Here is a 26,189-nt window from a genome sequence, read left to right on the forward strand (position 1 = left end):
CAAAATGTATTTGTACAGCACTTAGAAAAGTAACGATATCATTGCTTACATAATTTTTTTTTAAATAAGTGATTTAAAGGGTAACACAAGTATACTTTTAAAGTAGATCATTTCAGATGTTCTGCAATTATTTTTAAATGCTCATCATATGGAAAATTGAGCAGACTGAATGAAAGTTGTTAAGATAAATACTTTAAGAGAGAAACACACATTTTCTGGTCTTTCTGTAAGCAAATCTGCTGCTTTTTAACTCGAAGTGTGGAGCATTTGATTTGAATTCTTGACAGAATGTCTGAGTCAAATGTAATGCAACAATAAATAGAGCAGCTCATGAGTGACTCACAAGTACTGTATGAGCACCATCAATAAACTGTCAGACAGGATAGTTCACAGAACAATGTAATGTTCTGACATCATTTCCTCACCCCTGCATAAGTTTCTTTCTTCAGTGGAGCATAAAATTTGATATTTTGAGAAATCCCTCAGTGTTTTTATCCATTTATTGGACAAGTTCATAACCAAAACTGTCTGGTTGCCAGCATGTTTCAAAATATATGAAATGATGAGTAAATGATGACAGAATTTTCAGTTTTCGGTAAACTATCCCTTTAAGTTATAGTTCCACTTGAGCTCCATTCTCTCTCCATTGCTCTTCTTTGTGATAAGGACATGGTTCTGAGCAAATTGGCAAAGAAGTGCTTAGACTTCCAAGAGGGAGAAAGTTTGTCTTTTTTTTTTTTAATGAAAAAGTTGCAATAAGCAATCACCAGTTAAGTATAGATTTTCAAATCTGACAACTTGGAGTAATGTTTATTACATTACAGAAATTGTATTGTTTAATATTGGATATTTACAGGATATGTACCTTTCCCTATTTTGGCATTTATCTTACATTTGCCATCATTATATGCTCACTTAAAGTTAATCTTTAAAAACATTATCCATTTTTCATACTGTACATTGTAATGTTGGGACGACTACATTTACTTTTACCATTTAAAATGATTGATTAAAAAAAATAATAATTTGGTTTATTTTTTTATTTAGACAAAATAGTATAGAATTTTAATATTAAGTTTATAGTATATTGGCCAAAACATAAAAATAGTTTTTATTGGTGCATTGGTGGATGCCTAATAAATTCTTAAGCAAGTCGTCTGCATCTGCAAGTTATTTGTCATTTCAGGGTCAAATTCATGGAATTTTACTGCTGAATAAACATAGATGTCTACAGTTTTGTCATTGTCAACAAATTCTTTTCAGAGCTGTGAGCATTTAGTTTACTTTACAAATCAAATAATGCTTTTCAGCACTGCTTCTTCTGAACAGGACTGGCAGGTCATTAAGATGTCTGTCAAAACAGATCTTATTAAAAGCTGAGAGTTAATTGGCTGTGTAAAATGTAGTTTTTTTTTCTTCCTCCAGGCATATGCAGATCTCTTTCTATAAAGACATGCTAGTCTCATCAACCTAATCGAATTTGAAAAAAATACTAGATTTTATATATATAAGGGAAGGGGGAAGTCGTGGCCTAATGGTTAGAGAGTCGGACTCCCAATCGAAAGGTTGTGAGTTTGAGTCCTGTTCCGGCGGGAATTGTGGGTGGGGGGGGAGTGCATGTACAGTTCTCTCTCCACCTTCAATACCATGACTTAGGTGCCCTTGAGCAAGGCATCGAACCCCCAACTGCTCCCTGGGCGCCGCAGCATAAATGGCTGCCCACTGCTCCGGGTGTGTGTTTGTGTGTTCACTGCTCTGTGTGTGTGCATTTCGGATGGGTCAAATGCAGACCACAAATTCTGAGTATGGGTCACCATACTTGGCTGAATGTCACTTCACTTTCACTTTCACATATATATATATATATATATATATATATATATATATTCTAGGGGTGTAACGGTACGCAAAAATCACGGTTCGGTACGTACCTCAGTTTTAAAGTCACGGTTCGGTTCATTTTCGGTATAAGGGAAAGAAATGCAAACATTAAACTGCAGGTTGTTTATTACCATAAACTTTTTTTTACTATTTGTTTACACTTTTTTAAATACTTTTTAATAAAATATATATAAAATAAAAAAATAATAAGAAATAAAATACTGCTGCAAAGTTCTCCACTAAATAAAATAATCTCAGTCTCAAACCAGTATCATATAATAAAAAATATCGAAAAATATAAATAAATAACTATGATTACAGTGCAGCATTACCAATCCCAGCTTGTAGGCCTGCTCATATTTAAAAAAATATATATATATATACAGAAAACGCGAAGCAGCCATCACACAACTGACACGCAGCAGAAACGCCACGCTCACGTCATGCATCCAGTGTGTCACCGGCCTTAGGATCAGGTGCAGGGCGGGATTTGCGCTGAACACGGAGACTTCCGCCACTTAATATGTTCGTTTGGATACACGAAAATGTAACTAATTTCAATCAGTACACACGTGCACCGTACCTAAAGCCCTGTACCGAAACGGTCCATTGCGAATACACGTACCGTTACACCCCTAACATATACAGATTGATACAAATTTAATTTGTTTGGCAAAATTAACTGAACTCAAACTATAGGTGTTTTGCATAAATGTAATTGTCAAACTGGTAAAGCAAACAAACATTTGGATAATCAAATGTGAGGTGCTCTGAACTCGAGACTATTTTATTTGTGTATTATAAAGCAGCTGTGAGGGTATATGTGTGGAGCCCCTGTTTTTCCGAGTTGTCAGCCGCTAGAGGAGGAAGACTGAGCAGGATGGGAGCTTCTCGTAACTATGGCAACATATACCCGTCCAATCATTAAGCCCATGCGATAGTTGCTGGGGAGACTTTCTCCCACAGATGAAAGGACAGTGGCAGTATTAGAGACTGAATTTCCTTTGTGTTTTCCTGAAGATCTAGATGAGGTGTCATGGATTAGCCTGGCACATGTCAAAACCCCAGACTGGAAATTGGGCCATCTATATTTATTATGAATAAAGTAATATGCATTTATTCTACAACCTGTGAATTAATATACATGTGACTTTGTGTTTGCCAAATGGCTCATGTCAGAGAAAATGTTAGTCTAAATCAATATAGATTAAAAGAGCTCAAACCAGTGAGGTTAAGCTTGGATTGGAGGAATGAATTTTGCCTGTCTTATTATACCTGAAAGGCTCCTGCATCATTAGGCATTTTTCAGAGAGGTTAGTGGGTTAATGAAAGCAGCTGAACAGCCTTCGAGTGAGACAGAAACAGAGCGTGACCTGCTGAAAACACTATATCACCCAGTTTAAATCAGATTTAGGGGTTGAACTGGAAGCAGGAATTCACTGAGTGCAGAGAAACTGTACGCTGATCGCAGTGATGTGGTTTTAACATTTTGGCAGGATGTGATAACCTCTATTTTTTTAATTGAGTAAAATGTCTGCTTTATTCAAGTTAAAGTAGTTAGGTTCTTTTTATGTCATATTTCTTTCTATATTATTAGATGTAGAATAACATCACGCTCTATGATAATATTTACTATACCATATACTGTACTACACTATATAGTATGCAGTACTATAAAATAATATAATGAATATTTATTAAATTAATATTTGTATATTTACTTCAATATTTTTAATATTTAATATAATTTTTATTGTATCAAATATTTTATTGTAAAAAGAGTTAGAAGTGGCTGTTTTGATAGATCACTCCTATTTTATTGGATAGTAATATAATGATCAAAATAAGCTTATAATGTTTTATATATGTATTTATTCAATGGGATACAGTGACAGTTTATGTATACATATGGTTTGTATGTATATTGGTTGGATGTACAGAAGTGACATTAGCAGAATAATAATAATAAAAAAAAAACTGTAGATAACCAAAAGGTGGATTTTTGTGAATCTTTGTGGGTACAGCCCACAAGTCATTAGTTACTGCATTTTTACTGGTGCTTGGGAATATTAAATTATGCCTTAGATAGAGTACAGAAGATAAGTACTTAAGGGAAAATGCCTAAGAGTTAATCTCACTTCTGAGGAAACCCCAGCTCCTTGTATGTATTTATCTGTTGTCAACATATGCATAATTTCATTGTTGTCATTCTCTTGATTTCTTGCTGTTACTCACTGATTCCACAAAAGACCATCTGGTTGCTCAGTGGAGGGCCCTGAGGGGACTAATCGCTTCCTCTTCTCTCACTAAACTCTCACTCCATCTTTCATTCAGTCAAAACAGCACATTAATTACAGTTGATGAGATTCCTATCAGCACCAGCAAGGTAGCACAGAAGCGATGCGGTTGGTAGAAAGAGGCACAGACAGGTGTGGGCAGAAAGAGAAGGGAACCGTTGTCATAGACCAAGCATCATCTCCAAAACCATTTAGGTGAGATAACTGGCATAATCATTAATTGTACTGAGATAGCTGATGACAATGTAGTATAAAATGTATTATAGATCACTGTTTATATATAAATTTAAATACTCACATACAATGAGTTCCAACTGTTTTTATTTTCCTTAGAAATAGCACACCAGGTTTAAATTATTTTTCGAATGTACATATCCAGATATTTCCTGATAGTCTCAGACTTTTGAACCCCACTAAAGTATAACTATTTAGGTTGCACTTTATTTTACAGTACGTGTACTAACATGTACTTATAGTGTACTTACCGTGTATTTATTAGTGGTGGGAGAAAAGCTCGATGCATCGATGCATCGCGATTCGTTATCTAACGATCCAGAATCGATTCTCAAAAATTCAGAATCGATTCTGTGTTCAATTCAAATGCGAGCGCTGTCAAGACTCACGTGACCAAACAAAAAAGACGGTGATGGACGACCGTTCATATGCTGGTGAATTCGCTTCGTTTAAGATAAAATGGACAAACTACGACCTGCACCATCTCATTTAAAATCGGATGTGTGGCAACATTTTGGATTTTCTGAAGACACCGAAGGTGTTGTTGATAAAAGCCATACTGTGTGCAAAGTCTGTAGCGCCAAATTCAAATATTTCGGCAACACGACTAACATGAAGAAACATATTACGCGGTTCCACTCAGAGCTGGAGAAACAGCATTCTCTTGCAATCACGAACACTCCCGGTTGCATTCAAAGGACCCTGGATCAAGTAGCAAAGCTTCCACCGAATTCTGAAAAGGCAAAACGAATTACCCGATCAGAGGCGGGTTTTATTGCCAAAGATCTGCGCCCGTACTCCGTTGTGGAAAACCAAGGATTTCGCATGATGTTACAGGTACTTGAGCCACGATATACTTTGCCCTCGCGTCATTATTTTAGTGAGACGGCTGTGCCCGCACTCTACAGTGAGTGTAAAGATCACATCTTAGAATCCCTAATTCTCCCTGTCATACAAGTGATTGTTCATTGCAATTGTATGGCTTACCATTCATTCAGAGTTTATTAATCCTGAAAATAACTTTGTTAATAAATTAAAAGTATTGAAAAAGAAATATTCATAATCATTTTTAATTTGGCAATACTGTCAAACAGATATTCTAACTATATACATAGTAACTCCAATTTTGGTTAAAATAAAAAGTTTAGAGTATTTTTTGCACAGCAGGATAATTAATTAAGAATCGTTTTGGGAATCGGATCGTTCCTCCCAGAATCGGAATCGGATCGAATCGTTAAGCGCCTTAAGATTCCCACCTCTAGTATTTATCCAAGAACGTTCTGGTAACACAAGTTAACTACATGGGGTAGGGTTAGGTTTAGGAGTAGGTTCCTGGTTAGTAGTTATTACACAGTTATTGTAATTACTATAATAAGTACATAGTATGTACATAAGGAACAGGACTGTAAAATAAAGTGCTACCACTATTTATATAAAGTGTAGTAACTTTATAATATTTTGCTTTCTGTAAAAGAGGACAACAGTGACAGAAAGTGTGAGACTCACCTGTCACTGACTTACCTTGCCATGTGTTGAGGAACTAAATATGATAAAACGTAATTGTAACACTTGATGCAATAAAAAGAAAATCCTAGGAAAAAAAGGCTGGAGAGTTGAAGCATGGAGTAGAGGAGAAGGGGCAATAGGAGTGTACTGAGTGTTCCGGGGTACTGGAAAGTCCTAAAGAAGGGAATTTTAATTGCATCTGTTGGCTGCTGATAAATACATAATCAGTCATCCCTCCCGCTGGTCCTTTATCAGTTCTGTTTTAATGACCACAGTTCTGAGCAGCGAATGCCTGAACACAGTGAATAAAAGAGAGAGAGAGAGAGAGAGAGAGAGAGAGAGAGAGAGAGAGAGGATGAGACTCAGAAACAGTAGATATATAAATGACTTTCCCTGAACAAGCTAACGTATCAGTTCTGCTGTATATATATAATTTTTTTTTAATTTTAAGAATATTGTGATTTAGAGCAGGTGTTTCTGATGTAAAGTACTCCATGATGATCAGCCAGAAGTCGTGGCCTAGTGGTTAGGGAATTGGACTCATAATTGAAGGGTTGTGAGTTCGAGCCTCGGGCCTGCAGGAATAGTGGGTGGGGGGAGTGCATGTACAGTGCTCTCTCCACCCTCAATACTACGACTTAGATGCCCTTGAGCAAGGCACTGAACCCCCAACTGCTCCCCGGGTGCCGCAGCATAAATGGCTGCCCACTGCTCCGGGTGTGTGTTCACAGTGTGTGTGTGTGTGTGTTCACTGCTCTGTGTGATTGCACTTCGGATGGGTTAAATGCAGAGCACAAATTCTGAGTATGGGTCACAATACTTGGCTGAATGTCACTTCACCTCACCTCACCTCACCTCAAATTGTTTAAATATTATTAGAAAAAAGTATCTGTATATACATTTACAGAGAAACGTAATCAATTGAAATGTTATAAATTAAACTCCACATCTATTTGTATTGTGTTTATCATAACTCCCTCAAATGACAAAACTTTTTTTCCCTCTCAAATTTGTTTTTGACAGACCCCATAGATCTTATTTTATCTTTATAATTTAACCATTTCACTTTTTATTAGTTTTTACAATACTTATAAAACTTGCTTTTTCTACTCCTCTCAAATATCATCTGAATAACTGAACGTCAGTAACAGTTTTTAGTGAAGCTAGCTGGTATTTAGGAGGGCTAAACTGGCTCTCCATGTGCTCCTAATTTAAACATGTACAGCAGTTACTCCAAGCCATCAAAACCCCTAGTCAATTTCCACCAGCCCAAACAGACACACTCTACCTCAGAACAGGATCCTGAAGCCAACTTGAAGGATGCCACACAACACCAATTTGATATAGACTTTACTATTAGAGCTGACATTAGTCATGCCTTCCACATGACACAAAGATGATCTTCGCATGTTGTCTAAAAGTGATTTGGACAGCCACACAAATAAGCAATCTCACACCTCAGGCGTTTTGTATGGGACCCTGCTGTCTCTAGGGCAACCGTGGAAGGTTTAGGTTTCCTATGGCAACTGTGAAAGAGGACGTCCCTCCCAACAATCTCTCAGCCAATGAACTGCGGTTCTAAGCGCCATTTATCAGAACTGAAATGTTCTTCATTAATTACTTGACCACTCCATTAAAAGGCATTTAGATTCTTCTGACCAATCCATTTCGGGCAATCATAAATGCATTTGCTTAATTATATTTTGTTGTGATTTTTCTCATTCTTTCATGCTCATGGCACAATCCTATGGAAATGGTGTGAGAGGGAAATAAATCTGCATTTTTAATTTCTCTATTTTATATAAGTGGTGTAGGTACGTTGTTCTTGCATTCCACCAGTTAATCAGTCCATTGATAAAGAAATATATTAAATAAAGTCTCTTAATGTGCTATCACAGTGCAGTCTGAATATCCACAAGAACTTCATTACTCTATCTGGCCTTTCAGCGCCTCTGCAGGGACCAGCAGTGACCGGTTCATCTCTTTCTAAAAGGCCTCTGGTTATATTGTTCATGCTGAGCCTCGAAGAGCTCCATCATCCTCATCTATCCAGTTGAGCTCAGGATTATTGCCTTGTGGAAGTAGGCATGGCTCCAGAACAAATCACGGGCCCTCTGGGTCTTCATTCATGCCGTCTCACCCTCTTACCCTGTGCCCTCTCTCCATACCACGTGGCCCAGTGTGCATGCCTGTTTGCTATATCTCAGTGAAGAGCTGTCGGTTTGGGAACTCCATGAGCCAGCGGCATCATAGATGGGATAATGAGTCCTCATTTCACTAAGCAGCAGCTTTTCTCTGACATTCAGGCTTGAAATAGAGACAATTAAAGAAAAGTACCACTGGTGCACTTCTAACTTAATTGTTGTGTTTTTTTTTTTTCGTTTAAATATTTTTCAGAAGAAAAAAAATACCTATTCAAGGTTGTGGCTTTCGCCTTAAGTGAGAGTAATGCTTATTCTTGTAAAAATCCTAATTTCTTGGGATTTCTTGGGACCAGAGTTCTTGTGGTGTTCCTGGTCAACTTTTTTTCAATTACTACATTTTCTATTTATTTTTGGAAATGAATGATCATAGGCCTCGTTGATCTAAGCTGATGCACCTCAGTTTTTGAGTGAACATTGCTAAAATGATTCACAAATAATGTTTCTCAAATAACTAAAAAAACTGAAGTGCATAAGCTCAGAACAGTGACCTTTGACCAATCAGTCACCATAAAATAAGCACAATATTACAACATACAATTGCATATGAGGCCGCAAATACACAAGCAAACTTCACTGTGATAGTCATTAAAGTGTAGATTCATTGTGGATGAGCTCATCCTGTAACATCGCTCTAAAACACAGACACACAAAGATTTCCATTATTCTGTAGTAATGTTCTCATTATAATTTTATGTAGCCTATATCATGGGCACAGGTTGCACTTAACTCTATTTTCCTTTTCGAAGTGATTCCAATCATATTTCAAGCACTTCAAAACCACAGTGGTGAACACAGTGCACATCTGAAGTGTTTCTGAAGGAAATTATTTATGTGCTTTAATGTATCAGGCAAATTTTATTTGGTAGATAACGATAACTGTAAATATTATCATATATCAGCCGATACTGATATGGTGCCCAGTATATTGTATATATCAATTGCTTATATTGAACTACTGTTTTAAAATAAACTATAGCTTACGATTTAAAAATATGGGTAGATTGTAACTTGACAGTTTCATAGCAACTTCCCCAATGAGATCCCACTCTGTGTTTTCTGCTGTCTCTTATTTGTTTGCTTCTGACTGCTTTATAGTGTTTGTTTCATCTGTCATGGTTTTTGTATTACAGTTCATGCTTTTTTGCATTTTTAAAGCAGAAATGTTAATACTGTCTGTCTCTGGAAGTTGTTTGAGTTGAAAAGGCCTTAAGAGTTTTTTTTTTTTTTTTTTTTTCATTAGGCTTCAGATGTCATGTGTTCCAGAGTTCTCTCTGTAATTGCAGGGTTTCAATCCAGTTGGGCCATTTGAAGCAACATGCCATTGTTTTGTGGTTGTCTGAAATGTGGCTGCCTGGCACAGAGTCTGTCTTAAACACACACACACACAGACATTCACAGCAGGGCTATAATTTCCCTGCACATGTGGTTACAATGCCAAAGACTCCAGATTTCTGTAGAAATCCCAGTTCTGTTGAAGCTGCTGGCCCACAGTGAAGATTTTGCAGCAGTCCTAGTGCCCACTGGCGATATAATATTCTGATAAGTCTCTTGGCATCTTTTATTCTTTTACTCTGCCTCTATTCACAGATTCCTTTATAGAGTTAGGTTGTCATTCAGTTTCTGGAATGACGTACATCTTACCAGCAATATTCTTTTTATGACCTACCTAATCACAGTATTTGGCAATCTATAATTTAACATTATAATCTATCTATCTATCTATCTATCTATCTATCTATCTATCTATCTATCTATCTATCTATCTATCTATCTATCTATCTATCTATCTATCTATCTATCTATCTATCTATCTATCTATCTATCTATCTATATACTGTGTGTGTGTGACTTAACATCTTAAAAGTGAACAAAAAACATTTGAGCAATTTTTATTAAGTTTATTTAACTGAGTCTTTGGATCCACTGCAAATATATTGTCAATTTTTGATATATTGCCCAGTTCTAGCAGCTATTCATAGTCACACCAGCAGCTCAATGACATAGTGATCGCATAATTCGGGACAGATGAGCGCTTTGATAAAGTCTTTTCACTCCTGCATTCTTATGTTTTCTTTCAGTCAGAGAGAGACGTTATCATAATCAGCGAGCATCAGATTTAATCTCCTAATTTACTACCATTTGTCCTAATGACCTCAGCAGAACGTCCCTCATAGGAATATTTTCTTTCCTGTCTCCTTCGAACTCAGGACTTAGATGACATGTGAATGACTTAGGAGGATGTCTGACTTTGAATTAATGATTTACGGTACAGTGACGCATTTTGCAAAAGGCAATCATTGCCAATTCCACAAGCCAATAACAGCGGTCATTGCAAAGATGATGGATGCTGAGGGCTGAGAGACTGAGTGTGTGTGTGTGTATGATGTTGTAACAGTATGCCATATGAATTCTGCTGAGATCAGGGAGATTCACAGGCATGCTAGTATGTGATCTCTGGCATGCATGCAGAAACGGTCATGCTGCATGCTACGGTGTCACATCTCACCCGGGCTTCAGTTTGTTAAATAGTTACATATAGCGGTCACAATATACTGTAAGAGTAAGTGGTCTGTAAGAACTGAAGGCACTGCCATATTGCTTTGTGTATGTGTGTTTTTGATGTTTTTGCTGTGAAGCTTTTAGGTCCAGCTGAAACAAAATGCTCAGGAAGTGTTTTTCCTCATTTGTGCTAAAAGAATGATCCTCAGATTACTTTTAATTATTGCAGGAAGCCACACAGATCCTCATTCCATGACCACCTTGCAGGATCTATTTTATGTCGGGTGTGATTTTGAGATGTTTTTGCTTTCATATAAGTAAACTGAACTTAGTAAATCCCTTTCCTTGTGAAAAGAATTGAAATTCAGAACTTTTAAGTTTACGTGCGTCATTAATCTCTAATGAATTATGTTTGACCTTCTTTTGCTAATTTTCTAATTTTGCAATGATTGTACTGCGTCACTGTAAATTGTCACACTTCTCAGTATCAGGGTCATTTCAATATCATTTGGATTCTATTAATTTTACATTTTGTTAGCAAATTTATTTTAAGTAACAAGAACTGCTTTATGGTTTTAGTTTTAGTTAACTATCGTAACATTGCTCGGTATTACCCACAACAAACACTTCCAACTGAAAATGGCTGTTTATGTGTCACTTGTAATTCCAAGTCTATGATCAGCATCCCAAAAACTGAATTTTAAACAGAAACTGTTTATTGTTACATCTGCTTGAAAGTAGCTTCAAAAAAAACTTATCACTTTGTGTACTATGTGGTGCTCATATAGGTATCACAAGTTCAATCCTGGCTTGCAACATTCCTTGATACCATTTTTTTTCCCTCACTGTCATTTCCTGTACTGAAAAAACAAAAATGGAAAAATGATCTCATGTTGTTTCCTCTTCCTTTCTATCTCTTTCTGCCAGTATGTGGCTGTGATTTGGCACATTCAGGATTCTTCCAGAAAAGTGGCGAGTACATCTGCACAGCAGACTACCAGCGCCTGTACGGCACAAAGTGTGACAGTTGTGAGGACTTTATCTCAGGGGAGGTGGTCTCTGCTCTGGGCCGCACATATCATCCACAGTGTTTCGTCTGCAGCATATGCAGGTGAGCCCTCTATACAGACTACTGAAATGTCATTATGGAAATAGACCCTTCAGACAGATTAAATGTGAGGAACGCTGGTGGGTTGCTGGTAAATGATGCTCATTTACTAATGTGCTGATGACTGAATCTCATTTATTCACTCCCTGACAGCTATATGCACCCCCACACGTCTATATACTAAGCAATTATACTACAGTTAGTTTCGGTTCTAATTTGATCAGTCAAATGACATTTCAAGACTGCTTATATTTATATAATTTTCTTTGAAAGAAATTCAGGGTGTGTGATGGGTGAAAAGGTTTAGGCTTAAGGAATATCTTCAGTTTAATTGAATTAAAAGGATTTGATGGACCATATGTAGAAAGGTACAAGTAAACTCTGATTTCTTGTGCCACATTCTGTCTTATCAGCAGGGCAAAGTAGAACAGTGTTTTATATATAACCTCTTCTGCAGACATGCAGTGTCACGGTTTATCTATCCATACGCCCAAAATTTACTTTTGTTGTTGTTGTTGTAAATTTACTTTACAAAATTGACTTGCCGTTAAGTCTTACCAGGTGTAAACTGTGTTGCATATATCAGTAATGATAGGAAGAGTAGATGGATAGATGAATGAATGAATGAATGATTGAATTAAAATATACTGAAAAGCAGTTTATGTGTGGTAAGTTTTATAGATAAACATTTATGGCCAAAATTTACATAATACAAAATTAGTTCTCACTGTACACTGAAATATGTCTTCATGATGCATGTAATTTTTTCCTTCATGTTTGAGTTGAGTGAAATATTCCACGTGCATTTCTAATCATCATTTATCTTTAGCAGATCATTTGTTTATCTTTAATTGATTTACTCATGTTGTTTAGTTCAGATATTAAAACAGCAGGGTCAAAGTATAGTTCTTGTGATTTAATGCATACATTATGTTTAATTTAATAACTTTAATGTACTTGTCAAAGCCATTCTTACTTGAATTTGCTGGTTGTAGGGTGTTTATTTTGGACCCTGTGTGTAGGCTTCTTCTCTTCTCTTGACTAAATTGCCCTGGAGAGTATAATACCACAAGTGGAGAAGGAGCGATCAATGAAGAACGAAGCAGGATATTGTAACATGAGTCAAGGCGGAAGAAAGCTGTGGTTTGGAGTTTAAAATATGCAATAATGCCCAGAAAGCAAGCAGCAAAGGGAAGAAAAGTGTAAATTGAGAAACTGCTGAGGCTAGAGGTGAATATTTGCCTCACAGACTGAAAGGAGCAAATGAAGAGTAGTTAAATGCAGTGGTTGAAAACACCATCTCTTGTCTTTTATTTGTGGTCTTTTCAGACTGACTAGCAAGAAATTGAGAGGTACTGTAAGATATCCCTGCAGAGACACATTATATGTCTGGCCAACAATAAAAAACTGTTATTTACCTCTATTTTTCTTATTTTGTAGTAAAAAAAAATGGGTTTAATAGAACTGGATATTTTCTGCATTTACTGCTTTAGTGTTCACATTGGCAGGCTTCTTTTTTTTTACATTACTTCTGCTCTCTTTTTCTCTCATATGCTTTTCCTCCCTTTTTTCTATTCTTTGTTAAGCCTATGTGGACACACTTTGCTGGACTATAGTGCTGTGAGTTTTAGAGCTTCTACTAACGATTATTTTTTCTGTCGACTAATCTAATGATTATTTTTTCGATTAGTCGACTAATCTAACGATTATTTTTATTACAAGAAATAATTGATCTAATGTTCTTTTTTAATTAGCTAATGAATCCTTTGGATAAAAAATATATGTACAACTTCTAATATTATATTTCAACCTTTATTCATTTTTTACTAGGGGTGCTCCGATCACAGAGTCGTTGTTAACTGAGAAGATGCGCCAATGAACGCTGAAAATGAAGTGGATTTGCGCATCTTCTCTATTAACAACGGTTCTGTGTAGTAACAGCTGCTCTATGTGAAATCATGCACCTGATGGAATTAAACTCTGATTAGAGAACCGGCTTTACTGACGAGATGCGCATTAACGATCGGCCGATCGTGATCGGAGCACCCCTATTTTTTACAGTATAAAATAATAAATAGGCAAAAGAAAATATTTTACTATGGTAAATATGAGTTTATGATAGCGTTTATAATTAAACCACTGTAGCTATAAATTTACAGTTTGTCTGAGACGTCATGAAATGTTCTTTAGCATCACAAACCATAAAATGTAGTCAGGGTTCTGCTATGGTTTAGCATGGTTTCTGGAGCTGATTCGGGGTAGCTCTGTGGTTTGTGACCATTGTCTCGCGGCCACTGTCTTTTAAGGGGCCATTCACATATCACTTCTTTTGCGCGCTCAAGTTCGTTATTTCCAATGTAGGCGCACGATAAGCGTGATCATAATGGAAGTGACACGGTCTCGATGCGCTCGTTTTTTCCAGGCGCATCCGCACTGCATCGAGTTAAAAACATCTCAACTTTTCAGAATGCCACAAGCGCAAGAGTATCAGACCTGAACTAGAAATTTGGTCACCAGATCACATGGTAACCAGTTAAACCGTAACACCGGAGAGCGCCAAGATGTTTTCCTCTGAGGTGCTTGCGCATCGCAGTTGTGCCATCATGTCGGTTTTGCAAAGGGAACAAAGGGCCATTTTATTTGTCCTCTGTTTAAAGTATTCCCATACTTTTGATAACAGTGGTCTCTGTTTTTCTGATAGAATGCAACTTTCTCCATTCCCAGTATGCCATTACGCGAGATGTAAACAAACAGTGTGCCGCGTCGACGCATTTCACGCACGTCAACGTATTTTTGTAGTCAACGTAATCGATGACGTCGATGCGTCGTTGCAGCACTAGTGAGTTTAGCTGCTAATGTCTCTGTTACATCCCATTTGTAATTACAGTGTGTTTGGTTTGCTCTGATCTACAGGAAATTAGTTCCACTGAATACCTTGCCCCTCCTCCTGTAGTTCATTAGTACCCGAAAAACAGTTAGCACTTGATGAACATATGTGGGTAGGAAAAGGCATTTTCATAGAGGACTGGGATTGCTTTGTTGGACTAAAATGCCAGTTGGGCTAGTAAATGGCCCAATGGGATGCTCTTGGCAGGAAGCACCTAAACATTTATCGGCCCAAACAAGAAGTAAACATTTGACAGGAGAGCTAGATTATGTTACATTTAATATTTAGACCATCTGTGTAGATTTAGTGGGCTATCATCAGAGTATTGCTGCCAATGATTATTCATAAGTCTAGTATAGCCCTTATATGTTGAAAATCTTTTATGATGGTACAACTCATATTTCTGTACAGCATTCTGGACATTTAATTGATATTTTGAGGAACTGTTGCAGTTCACTGAGATGATGTCATGTTTCAGGCAGATGAAGATGATAACAAAAAAGGTTATTTATTTAATTAAATTCCAACGACAAAGAATATCTAAATAATTTAAGTGTGTAAGACAGAGTGCTACACACAAACAATACCATACAAATGAAAGGTGAACAAAGAGGAACTTAAATACACAGTGACAATGCACTAAAGGGTGAACAGGTGTGCTGTTTAATGAGTGTCCATGGTAACTGATGACTGGCGGGAAAACTAGAACAAAGGACATAGGAAAGTGATGAGAAACAAATTAAAAGAACAATGAAGCCATGATAATGAAACTAAAAGAGCATAACTGTTACAGATAAAGAGGGCTTCATTTTTTTAGTTTGAGGGCACAGGCTAATTTTGAGGTCCTGAAAGAGTTGCAAGATTGTGTTCGTGGACAGAATAAATGCAGCAAAACATGAAAACTCTACATTTTTAAAGAGCAGGAAGAGCTGCCAATGCTGTGTGTGTCTGGAGGGAGTGTGATGTGGCGGTAATGCCAAGGTCATGCAAAGACTGCACGGAAAGACACGCACAGAGCCTCATGAGAAAGCCCACACACTTTACACATATAAATATAGAATAAAGTAGGTTGTGTGAAAGAGGAGGAATAAAACACAGATAGAAAAAGAAAATAAAGGATATGCGAGTGTAAGATTAGATCCAGAGATCCTGCTCTCATTGGCATCAGCTATACTGAAACACTGCAGAAACTAAAGGAATTATTCCACCCATGTGTCTGACAAGGGCTCTGTAAGTGCTTCTGTTGTCTGCCCACTTACCCTGTCAACTTTCACTCTCGATTTCAAAGACATCTTTGTGTGTGGTCTCAGTAGTGGAGGAGTTAGTCATGCCATACTTCACATAGCCCAGTGAATAGTGTGTTGGTGTGCATTTATGTGAGAAAGTGTGAGATTTCTTATAAATGTTCTTTCTATGTTAAAACTGATCAATGTTAACAGTGACAGAAGTCATGCATGACCTGTTTTTAAAGGACCTGTTCAGTAATCATGTAAAGTGGCAGCGCCTGTGCTCCTCTAAGGTCATGGTTCAATGTAAATGGATTGTTTTATAATTGTTGCATTAGTAGAGGAATTGACTACTGTAATAGGATTTGTCTCGTGGTTTAGGAGCTTCCAGCCATGCTGATTACTGAGCAGATAAAGCAGTGCTGTGGACACAAAGGATTACGCAAGCTATCATGAGACATGCGGACATGTGTGCTGAAGAGACACATGCATTTATTAAAGCATAATCTACTCTTGTGTATACAGTGGAACATGGCGTCATTCGGGGTTTGCAGAGGTCTTTGGTACAAGATTTGACCATAATGTTGAGGAAGAGCCTGAAGACCATATACAATGAATTTCCATGCAGGTCCAGGTTGGATTATCCTGGAGTATCTGGTGGCTTAGCAAAGCTATGTTGTTCACCTGCAAAACTAATATGGGGAGGGATCCCACATTGTCCACATTGCCCCTTGTTATCCCCCATCACTCAAAAATGTCAAGTCATTATGTGATGTGAGACACTTATTTCAGTGGTGTTTGTGGCTTCAGTGTGTCTGAAGGGAAGACAGTGTGCTTAGGTATAGCTGGGCCGTCATTACTGGTCTCTGTTTAATGCTTGTGGGTAATGTGGCCTTCCTCAACTCAGTTTGGGGTTAAATGTTACTTGAACTCTGTCATGCCTTCGCTCATCTGCTGCCTTCGGTTATTAGTAAATCCTTATTTGGTTGGCTTCCATTTCCATACTTGTCAATGAACATACCGATTTTTCAATATAAGACATTTACACTACAGTACAAACATTTAGGTTCAGTAAGATTTCTAAGGAATTGTTTATGCTCACCTAGACCTCATTAATTTGATTAAAATACAGTAAAAACAGTAATATTACAATTTAAAATACCAAAACCTTAATTTTGCTATTTCTGTTGTCCTTTTAGATATTTAGTGTGTGTAGATCAGGATTGCATTTATTGTGAGGACCTGCCAACACTTTTCTCTACTATGTAATTTAGCCTTCTTTGTAAGTATTCTGAATTTATTTGAGTGGATCATTTTTTATTTGGACTGTACTAATTTAAGGCTTTGGTTTACGTATGTGTGGTACTAAGTTTAATAGCATGTTGTATATCTGTCTGTCTTTCCCTCTCTAGGAAACCTTTTCCAATTGGGGACAGAGTGACGTTCAGTGGTAAAGAATGTGTCTGTCAGCACTGTTCCCTCAAACTGGTTAATTCCAATGAGCCAATCAAAATCCATGGGCCCAGCCGTAAGTCTCATCCTTCAGTTTAAACATTTTCCTATTCATTTGCATGACATGAGGCCCACATGTTTGTGTGTTCATGTAGATTAGTACCAGCCAAGGGTCCTAACAAATAAAAAGGGCTGGATAAATAAGTAGAGTAAATCGTATATACTATAAGTATTTTGCCAAATCTGCCACTCAAAAGTTGAGTGTGTGGGTGTGTGTGTGCTTGGTTACCAACAGTCTCCATACCTTCTTTTATGTTCTTCAAAGCAAAGCAAAAGGTTTTTTTCAAATGACTTCCCAAAAGTTACTATATAACAAGAATGAGCTGTCTTCTGTTTCTCTTAAACGCTTGTAATCACAGCTGCTACAGGGAAAAGGAGGAAAGAAACTGTTGGAATTTAAGAGTGAAAGCATACTTTAACATCTGTCTCTGTGTAAAGATTTAGCTGATAGATCGTGAAGGTGAACTGAAGAAAGCCGTGCTCTGTTTCACACTGCAAATACTCTAAACATAGCTGAACTTCTTCCAAATAAAAACAAATGATGCACTGACCTTTCTGTGCTCAAAATCCTGTTACGGTCATACATCATTTGCTGGCCTACACAGCTCAACTGTGTATTTCTGCTAACTTAACGTCAATACTGATTTATTGATTTGTGTTTCATGTGTTTTTTATAAGCCTGTCAAGGCCGACTGGACACAGGAAAGACTTTTTTATCCTTAAGTCCATTATATAACCTCTCTTATTTTCCTCATTGCTCTTTTTAGACTGTGCAGGTTGTAAGGAGGAGATTAAACAGGGTCAGTCTCTGCTGGCATTAGAGAAACAGTGGCACGTCAGCTGCTTCAGGTGTCAGACCTGCGGCCTGGTCCTGACGGGAGAGTACATCAGCAAGTGAGTGAACACTCCTTCTGTTGAGCTGCTGGCATTCTTTCAACCATGCATTTTGTTGCACAAAGCAGCCTGTTTTATTGTGTTTGGAACCAGATTAACTCTGCAATATTTTACACATTTGCTTCCAGTAATAGGTATTCGTATCATTGGTATATGTAGGTATAAAATGTGTGGATATATATAAAGTTCAATTTGGAATAAGAAATTTGTGTGGACACTTTTCACTGTATATACAGTATTGTTCAAAATAATAGCAGTACAATGTGACTAACCAGAATAATCAAGGTTTTTAGTATATTTTTTATTGCTACGTGGCAAACAAGTTACCAGTAGGTTCAGTAGATTGTCAGAAAACAAACAAGACCCAGCATTCATGATATGCACGCTCTTAAGGCTATGCAATTGGGCAATTAGTTGAAAGGGGTGTGTTCAAAAAAAATAGCAGTGTCTACCTTTGACTGTACAAACTCAAAACTATTTTGTACAAAAAAAAAAAAATTCTGGGATTTAGCAATCCTGTTAATCACTAAACTAATATTTAGTTGTATGACCACAGTTTTTTAAAACTGCTTGACATCTGTGTGGCATGGAGTCAACCAACTTGTGGCACCTCTCAGCTGTTATTCCACTCCATGATTCTTTAACAACATTCCACAATTCATTCACATTTCTTGGTTTTGCTTCAGAAACAGCATTTTTGATATCACCCCACAAGTTCTCAATTGGATTAAGGTCTGGAGATTGGGCTGGCCACTCCATAACATTAATTTTGTTGGTTTGGAACCAAGACTTTGCCCGTTTACTAGTGTGTTTTGGGTCATTGTCTTGTTGAAACAACCATTTCAAGGGCATGTCCTCTTCAGCATAGGGCAACATGACCTCTTCAAGTATTTTAACATATGCAAACTGATCCATGGTCCCTGGTATGCGATAAATAGGCCCAACACCATAGTAGGAGAAACATGCCCATATCATGATGCTTGCACCTCCATGCTTCACTGTCTTCACTGTGTACTGTGGCTTGAATTCAGAGTTTGGGGGTCGTCTCACAAACTGCCTGTGGCCCTTGGACCCAAAAAGAACAATTTTACTCTCATCAGTCCACAAAATGGTCCTCCATTCTCTTTTTTTTAACAGAGGGACTTTGCGGGGGATTCTTGAAAATAGATTAGCTTCACACAGACGTCTTCTAACTGTCACAGTACTTACAGGTAACTCCAGACTGTCTTTGATCATCCTGGAGGTGATCATTGGCTGAGCCTTTGCCATTCTGGTTATTCTTCTATCCATTTTGATGGTTGTCTTCCGTTTTCTTCCACGTCTCTCTGGTTTTGCCCTCCATTTTAAGGCATTGGAGATCATTTTAGCTGAACAGCCTATCATTTTTTGCACCTCTTTATAGGTTTTCCCCTCTCTAATCAACTTTTTAATCAAAGTACGCTGTTCTTCTGAACAATGTCTTGAACGACCCATTTTCCTCAGCTTTCAAATGCATGTTCAACAAGTGTTGGCTTCATCCTTAAATAGGGGCCACCTGATTCACACCTGTTTCTTCACAAAATTGATGACCTCAGTGATTGAATGCCACACTGCTATTTTTTTGAACACACCCCTTTCAACTAATTCAACTAATTGCCCAATTGCACAGCCTTAAGAGCGTGCATATCATGAATGCTGGGTCTCATTTGTTTTCTGAGAATCTACTGAACCTACTGGTAACTTGTTTGCCACGTAGCAATAAAAAAATATACGAAAAACCTTGATTATTCTGGTTAGTCACATTGTACTGCTATTATTTTGAACAATACTGTATATTACCGTTCAAAAGTCATGTGACGCGAGTAATGGTGTTAAAATAGTAATTTTAAATTGTAATAATATTTCACAGTATACTATATTTTTGATCAAATAAATGCAGATTTGTAAGCATAAGACACATCTTTCAAAGACATTAAAAGTCTTATGGCCCCTCAACTTTTGAATGGTAATGTGTATGTATATATATTTGATTTACTGATAAGAAGGTGCTCATGTTAAGGACTTTAGTGAGAATAATGAAAATAATAATAGAGTCACAAAGGTCATGGTTTTTCTGGTTTTGCAAAACCTAAGCACCTGTTTTTTTATTTTTGGTATCAGTATAAGAATGTGTTAAGTCATGTGAACCTTAATTTGCATGCAGAGACGGGGTTCCTTACTGTGAGTCGGACTACCATGCCCAGTTTGGGATAAAGTGTGAAACATGCAACAGATACATCAGTGGACGTGTGCTGGAGGTGAGTCTATATCCCACCACAGGACCAGTGTCCAATGTATCCCCCACCCCAGACCTTCAGCCCAGGAACCCCCAATTCCTGGAAAAGTTAAATCTGCCTATTATAACATCTTATTGATCAAAGTGATAGTGAAGACATTTGTAAAGCAGTTCTTGCTGTTCTTTTGAACTTTCTATTTATCATAAATGATTGAAAAAAAAAAATCTATCAGGGTTTTACAAAAATACTGTTTTCAACAATGATGAAAATAAAAAGAGACTTTAAAAAACATAAAGAAATCCGCAAATTGACCCCAAACTTTTGAATGGTAGTGTAGTGTTATTTGTTAGAAATGTAATGCAAGTTTCATTCTTGTCCACAGACCACCTGTGATACCTTTGCGGACTCCATGTAGAGAAAACTGAACCTGAGCAATTTACTCATTACTTATTCACATACTACAGACTGTAGCTCTTTGTGATGAGTGACTCGTCTTTGATTGCTATTGACTCTGAATTACCTCAGAAATATGCTGAAGAGACAGTGATTACGTTGAGTAACACCTGAAAAGAACATGAATTGATCCATTAAGCAGGCAGCAAGCCTCCATCATAAAAAGATCAAGGTCTAAATATAAGGAGATGGATGAAGAAGTCTAGACAGACAGGGGAATAAAACTACCATTTGAAGCTCTCTTCCCTCAGAAATACACACTTTTTTCTCTCTCAGTCAGTACAATTCACCATTTATAGTTAACAGATGGCAAAAGAATACACCTTTGAGAGACTAGTATGTTCCAATATGGAGCGATAATTGTTCAGACTCTTTACCACTGTTTCAATGGGTAGTTACTGAGAGAATGAGTGATTGAGCTAATGAAGAGCCAGTGGGTTGCCCTGTCTTAAGTTTTTCTCCCCTGTGGCTTGTCCTAATATTCTGGCCTTAGACGCTACATAAGCAAGTATGATTATTTTGGCAGGTACCCCTGGCACCCTTTCTTTTGTTGACTTGCTATTTTCATACACTTCCGAGTAGGGTTGTGGAGTCATGGAGAGAGAGACAGAGAACGTGAGAGACTTTGAGTAATGTGACGGTCGCAGGGGAAGAGAAACATGATGAGGTAGTTTACACACAAATAAGAAAGGAGATAATTTGCCAGCCGAGCGTTTCAGAGTTGATGAAGCTTAATGCTAATGCACATGCGTTTGAGTGAGATGTGTGTGTACTCTCACACACAAACTCGTTCCTGTCACTCTGTTTGCTCTCATCCCAGTCTGAGTGGCTGGTGAGAAGTGCTCCGTGTTCCAGCGAGAGCTCAAGTCAGGTTATTTATAGCTAGTGGGACACAAGCTGATTTATCTTTATCTGCCTATTTGATTTGCACTCATTCCCCCTAGGGAGACACCTAGTGATACCACATGCCTCTGAGCGTTTAGAAGCTGACAGCTCGCTGATTCCCGGAGCAATGACAGTACACGCTATGTCTCTAGCTCATAAACTGGCCTTCTTTCGCCACCTGCTCTGTGCCTCATCTCCACTAACCCCCTTTCTTCTCTGGGCTGCCTAATGAGACAACATTTGGTGTATTTGCAGTGTTTGTCTATAAATAGCAACTGTCATACTAGTCTAAGGCACCGTTTACACTAGTGCGTTTTCATTTTAAAACGCATAACTTTTGATACGGTTACACCTATCGTTTACACTATTTACACTACTCCGGCATTTTCCACGTGCGAGAACAGAGACTTTTTAAAATGCTGCTGACCCCGTTTTATTTCGAAAACTCCGGGGTTGCATTTTAGTGTTAACGGACTAAAACAAAGACTTTAAAAAATGATTGTGTGGCTGCCCACGTGATCTCTGCATATCCTTGACGACCATGTAACCATATCATGTCTCTGAGTGTGTCGCTATTTCCGGCCACCTTGTGATCATTAGTTACTTGGAGTAACAAAGATCCTCATCATCTGTCCACACAAATACATCCTTGCTTTACCTTGCTTTTTGACTAGCAACTGACTTCATGTTTACACTTTTATGTGCATGACCAGTGTGCATGAATGGTCATGTGACATGCGTTTTTGGTTACGTAGTGTAGATGGAGATCGTTTCTGAAGCGCAGCTGAAACACCAGTGTAAACACGGATCGTTTTAATTCTAAAATGCCGTTTTAAAACGAAAATGCACTAGTGTAAACTGGGCCTAATTACTTACATTTTACATACATAATGGAAAGATTTTTTTTTTTTTGGTCTTCGTTCTTCTAATGTAGATTGTTCCAAACAAATTTACAAAAGAATATTTTGTTGTGCCTTTGAGCAGTTCAGACAATTAAGTGTTTTTAAACAGTTAATTTGAGTGAATGATTCAAATTACTCACTGAAGACAGTCGCGTTGTGTTCCTGAATGAGTAAGTGTTTTGAATGAATTGTTTAAGTGACTGATTCAATGACTCATTCATTGAAACAGTTACATGATTCATTGTTAAATGAATCAGTTTTAAATTAATCAGTTGAGTGAATGATTCAGCCGTTTTATTCCTTACAAATGAACCAGTTTTGTATGAATCAGTTTAGTAAGTGACTAAATGGTTGAGTGACACATTCAGGAAGACAGTCATATAATTTTTTTCCTGAACGAGTGAATATTTTTAATGAATCATTTGAGTGGCTGATTCAATGACTCATTCGTGAACAAAGACACATGTCTCGTTCTCAGTGAATCAGTGTTTTGAACAAACTGTTTTAGTGGCTCATTCAGTGAAAAATTCCTGTTTATTAGTCTTGATCTGAGCCAAGTGATTAAATGATTCATTGTCTTGTTTACAAAGACAGTCACATGTGTTGTTTGGATTTGAATCAGTCATTTGAGTGAAAGATTAAACAATTGAGTGATTCATTCATAAACACATTCTGTGTAGTTCCTGAATGAATCTGTATTTTTGAGCGAATCAACTGGGTGAATAATTCCGGGAGCCAGAGAGTCATTAAACGTCTGTAGAGCTGAAATGAGTCTTGAGCAGTATTAAAACAGCAGAGGAGTGCTCTGTTGCTTAATATGGAGGATACTATTGAAACAAATATATGTTTACTGTGTTTATTGTACTCTTGATAATGGGTTTTACAGGTGAAGCATTTATGTGCTTGTACATGTCTTATTCTTCTGTTTGTCCCTGTCTTTCTCTGTCCAGGCTGGTGGGAAGCACTACCACCCGACTTGTGCTCGCTGTGCCAGGTGTCAGATGGTGTTTATAGAAGGAGAGGAGATGTATCTCACAGGTGAGGAGAGGTTACAGAGGCCAACAGCCGCCACTTTCCATGAATAGGGTCCAAAGTAGGGCTCTGAAACTCTTCCAAATAAGGAAGTGATTTTTTGTCTTTCTCAACAAATGGTCAGTGAAAGGAAGTTGCTTAACTTTTTAGAAAATAGTGATTGTAAACCTCAAGTGGTCGAACTACAAACTATTTAAGCGGTTTTGTTTTTTTATTCATTTTCTAAGAGCTTTGGAATTACTAAAAAGTGGAAATGTCTAACTGTAGTTTAAGGTTTTGTAACAATGAACATTAAAAATATAAATATATAATTTAATATAAAATATATAATATATAAAGTGAAAGATGTTTTCTGAAACGAATGAGAGATACTTTTATTTTTATTTTATTTTTGATTAGAGTAAGTTCCTCAAACAAAATTATCAAATTGTACTTTATTTAATAATGTTTTTGTTTAGAAAAAATAATTGAGATATTCATTCACAAGCTCATCCTTGTGACAGCAGATGAGCAGCACTTTGCTAATAAAAGTGCTCTTTATATAATATTCCATGACAATCTATCAATATTAGCTTCATTACCAGACCATCATGAACAATTTGCAAGATTCATGAGGGAGACTTATATGAAGACTTATATGAACAAACTAATCTTGATCCATCTTAATGCCCCATTCAGTAGATTTCCTCTGTGAAACTGTGATCGCTCGTATGACTTCTAGTGCCAGCGGCTGGTGGACATTAGAATGCACCGCAGGTCTTTCTCTGTGTTTGTCTGTTCCGTTTCACATTCAGCACTGAGATGTGTAAGTGTGTTACAGGCTAGCGAACACGTCTCAAGATAAATGCATTTAAAAGTCAGCAGAGCCGGCCGTCAGCACATTACTATGATGCAAAAAGAGAGAGGTACGTAGGGAACATGAGTGGGAGAGAATGAGCCAGGCAGAGACAGAGCATCAAATTAAAAAACCCATCAATTTGAAATTGAAATGCACTCTGGCCTTTCTTCTCATGGAGTCTTTACATTAAATGTATTTGCCTTAGCTTGAGCTCTGCTTCCAAATCTCAAACTCACCACTGAGGTCAGGAGTAATGTGATTGGCAGGTAGGTCTAAGATGCCAGACTGAATACAATTTACAATAAAAATATCATAGTGCAAGTCCATCAGGGACATTTTCTTCAAAAAAGGACATAAAGCCAGTGCCAACTCAAAAACATAGGCTGGATTTTATGCGCTATATCTTATGTTCTCCTCTTTGTTTGGCTCTGTTTCTCAGGTTCAGAGGTGTGGCATCCCGTGTGCAAACAAGCATCTCGAGCAGAGAGGAAACTCAGAGTAAATGTGTTTTTTTTTTTTTTTAGTTACACAAAATGCTTGCAGATCTCACTCTGAAGCTCTTCTGTTTTCTTATTTTGTATTCTTGTTTGACAGCTCAGGCGCACATCAGAAACCTCCATCTCTCCACCAGGCTCTAGCATTAGTTCACCTAGCAGAGTCATCTGTGTAAGTAGCCATTCACTGTCCAGCTCGAATGAAAATGACACATCTGCAAATAATACAAAATCAGAACATTTGATTTTTCAATTATGATCATTTTTGTCATTGTTTTGACATAATGTGTTCATGTACAAGTACAAGTTATAGGGACAGTTCACCCAAAAATGAAAATTCAGTCATATTTTATTCACTGTCATGTTGATCCAAACCTATTTGGCTGTATTTCTTTTTGGAACACAAAAACACCATACAGTTATGACCAAATTACACATTATATAAATAATTACATAATGTCAATTTTTGAATGAACTGCTATTTTATTGTTACAATGTAGAAGTAAAAGTTTGGGTCAGTAAGTTTTTTTTTTTTTTTTTTTTGAGAGAGAGAGAGAGAGAGAGAGAGAATACTTGATCTTAAAAGTTTCAGTAAAAACTTGTATAATGTTACAAAAGTTTCCTATTTCAAATAAGAGACTTCTTTCAAAACCATTCAAAAATCTTGGTAACCCCAAAAATTGGTAGTGTAAAGTGCCATGAAGATTCCTGTGTTTTCTCAACTAGTACATCATGGCACTTGAAAGGTACAGGTTTGATTTTCAGTGAATGCATGAACTGATAAAATGTATAGATTGGATGCACTGAAGGTTACTTTGGATTAAAGCGTCTGTCAAATGCATAAATGTAAGTATTATTGGCCATCCCAAGATGGATGACTCTCGTGCTTGAGTTCATTGGCTTGTTCATAATGTGTTTGCGCTTGTTCTGCAGTGGTGCAGTCATTAACATCACATGTGGAATTAAAGGCCGGCTCGAGTGTGTAACCTTTGTGCAGTGAGTGTGTGATTGATGTATTCATAAGGCATTGTAAGCATATGCACTGTCAAGCCCTGCAGCTGCTAAAGGTCAAGCGTGAGACC

General features: G+C 37.3%; 1 protein-coding gene across 8 annotated transcripts in view; it reads left to right on the top strand.

Moving 5' to 3' along the window:
- Nucleotides 1–26,189, top strand: part of LOC113057699 (actin-binding LIM protein 3-like) — a 60,064-nt gene that overhangs the window by 14,945 nt on the left and 18,930 nt on the right. For all 8 annotated transcript variants that reach the window (XM_026225182.1, XM_026225184.1, XM_026225186.1 and 5 more), the window contains exons 3-9: nucleotides 11,549–11,732; nucleotides 17,255–17,370; nucleotides 18,122–18,248; nucleotides 20,431–20,524; nucleotides 23,694–23,781; nucleotides 25,053–25,111; nucleotides 25,208–25,279. In XM_026225182.1, coding sequence (XP_026080967.1) covers nucleotides 11,549–11,732; nucleotides 17,255–17,370; nucleotides 18,122–18,248; nucleotides 20,431–20,524; nucleotides 23,694–23,781; nucleotides 25,053–25,111; nucleotides 25,208–25,279 — 740 coding nt within the window. The remainder of the gene's footprint in view (nucleotides 1–11,548; nucleotides 11,733–17,254; nucleotides 17,371–18,121; nucleotides 18,249–20,430; nucleotides 20,525–23,693; nucleotides 23,782–25,052; nucleotides 25,112–25,207; nucleotides 25,280–26,189) is intronic.

Source organism: Carassius auratus, chromosome 39 (genome assembly GCF_003368295.1).
Source record: "Carassius auratus strain Wakin chromosome 39, ASM336829v1, whole genome shotgun sequence".
Lineage (NCBI taxonomy): Eukaryota > Metazoa > Chordata > Actinopteri > Cypriniformes > Cyprinidae > Carassius > Carassius auratus.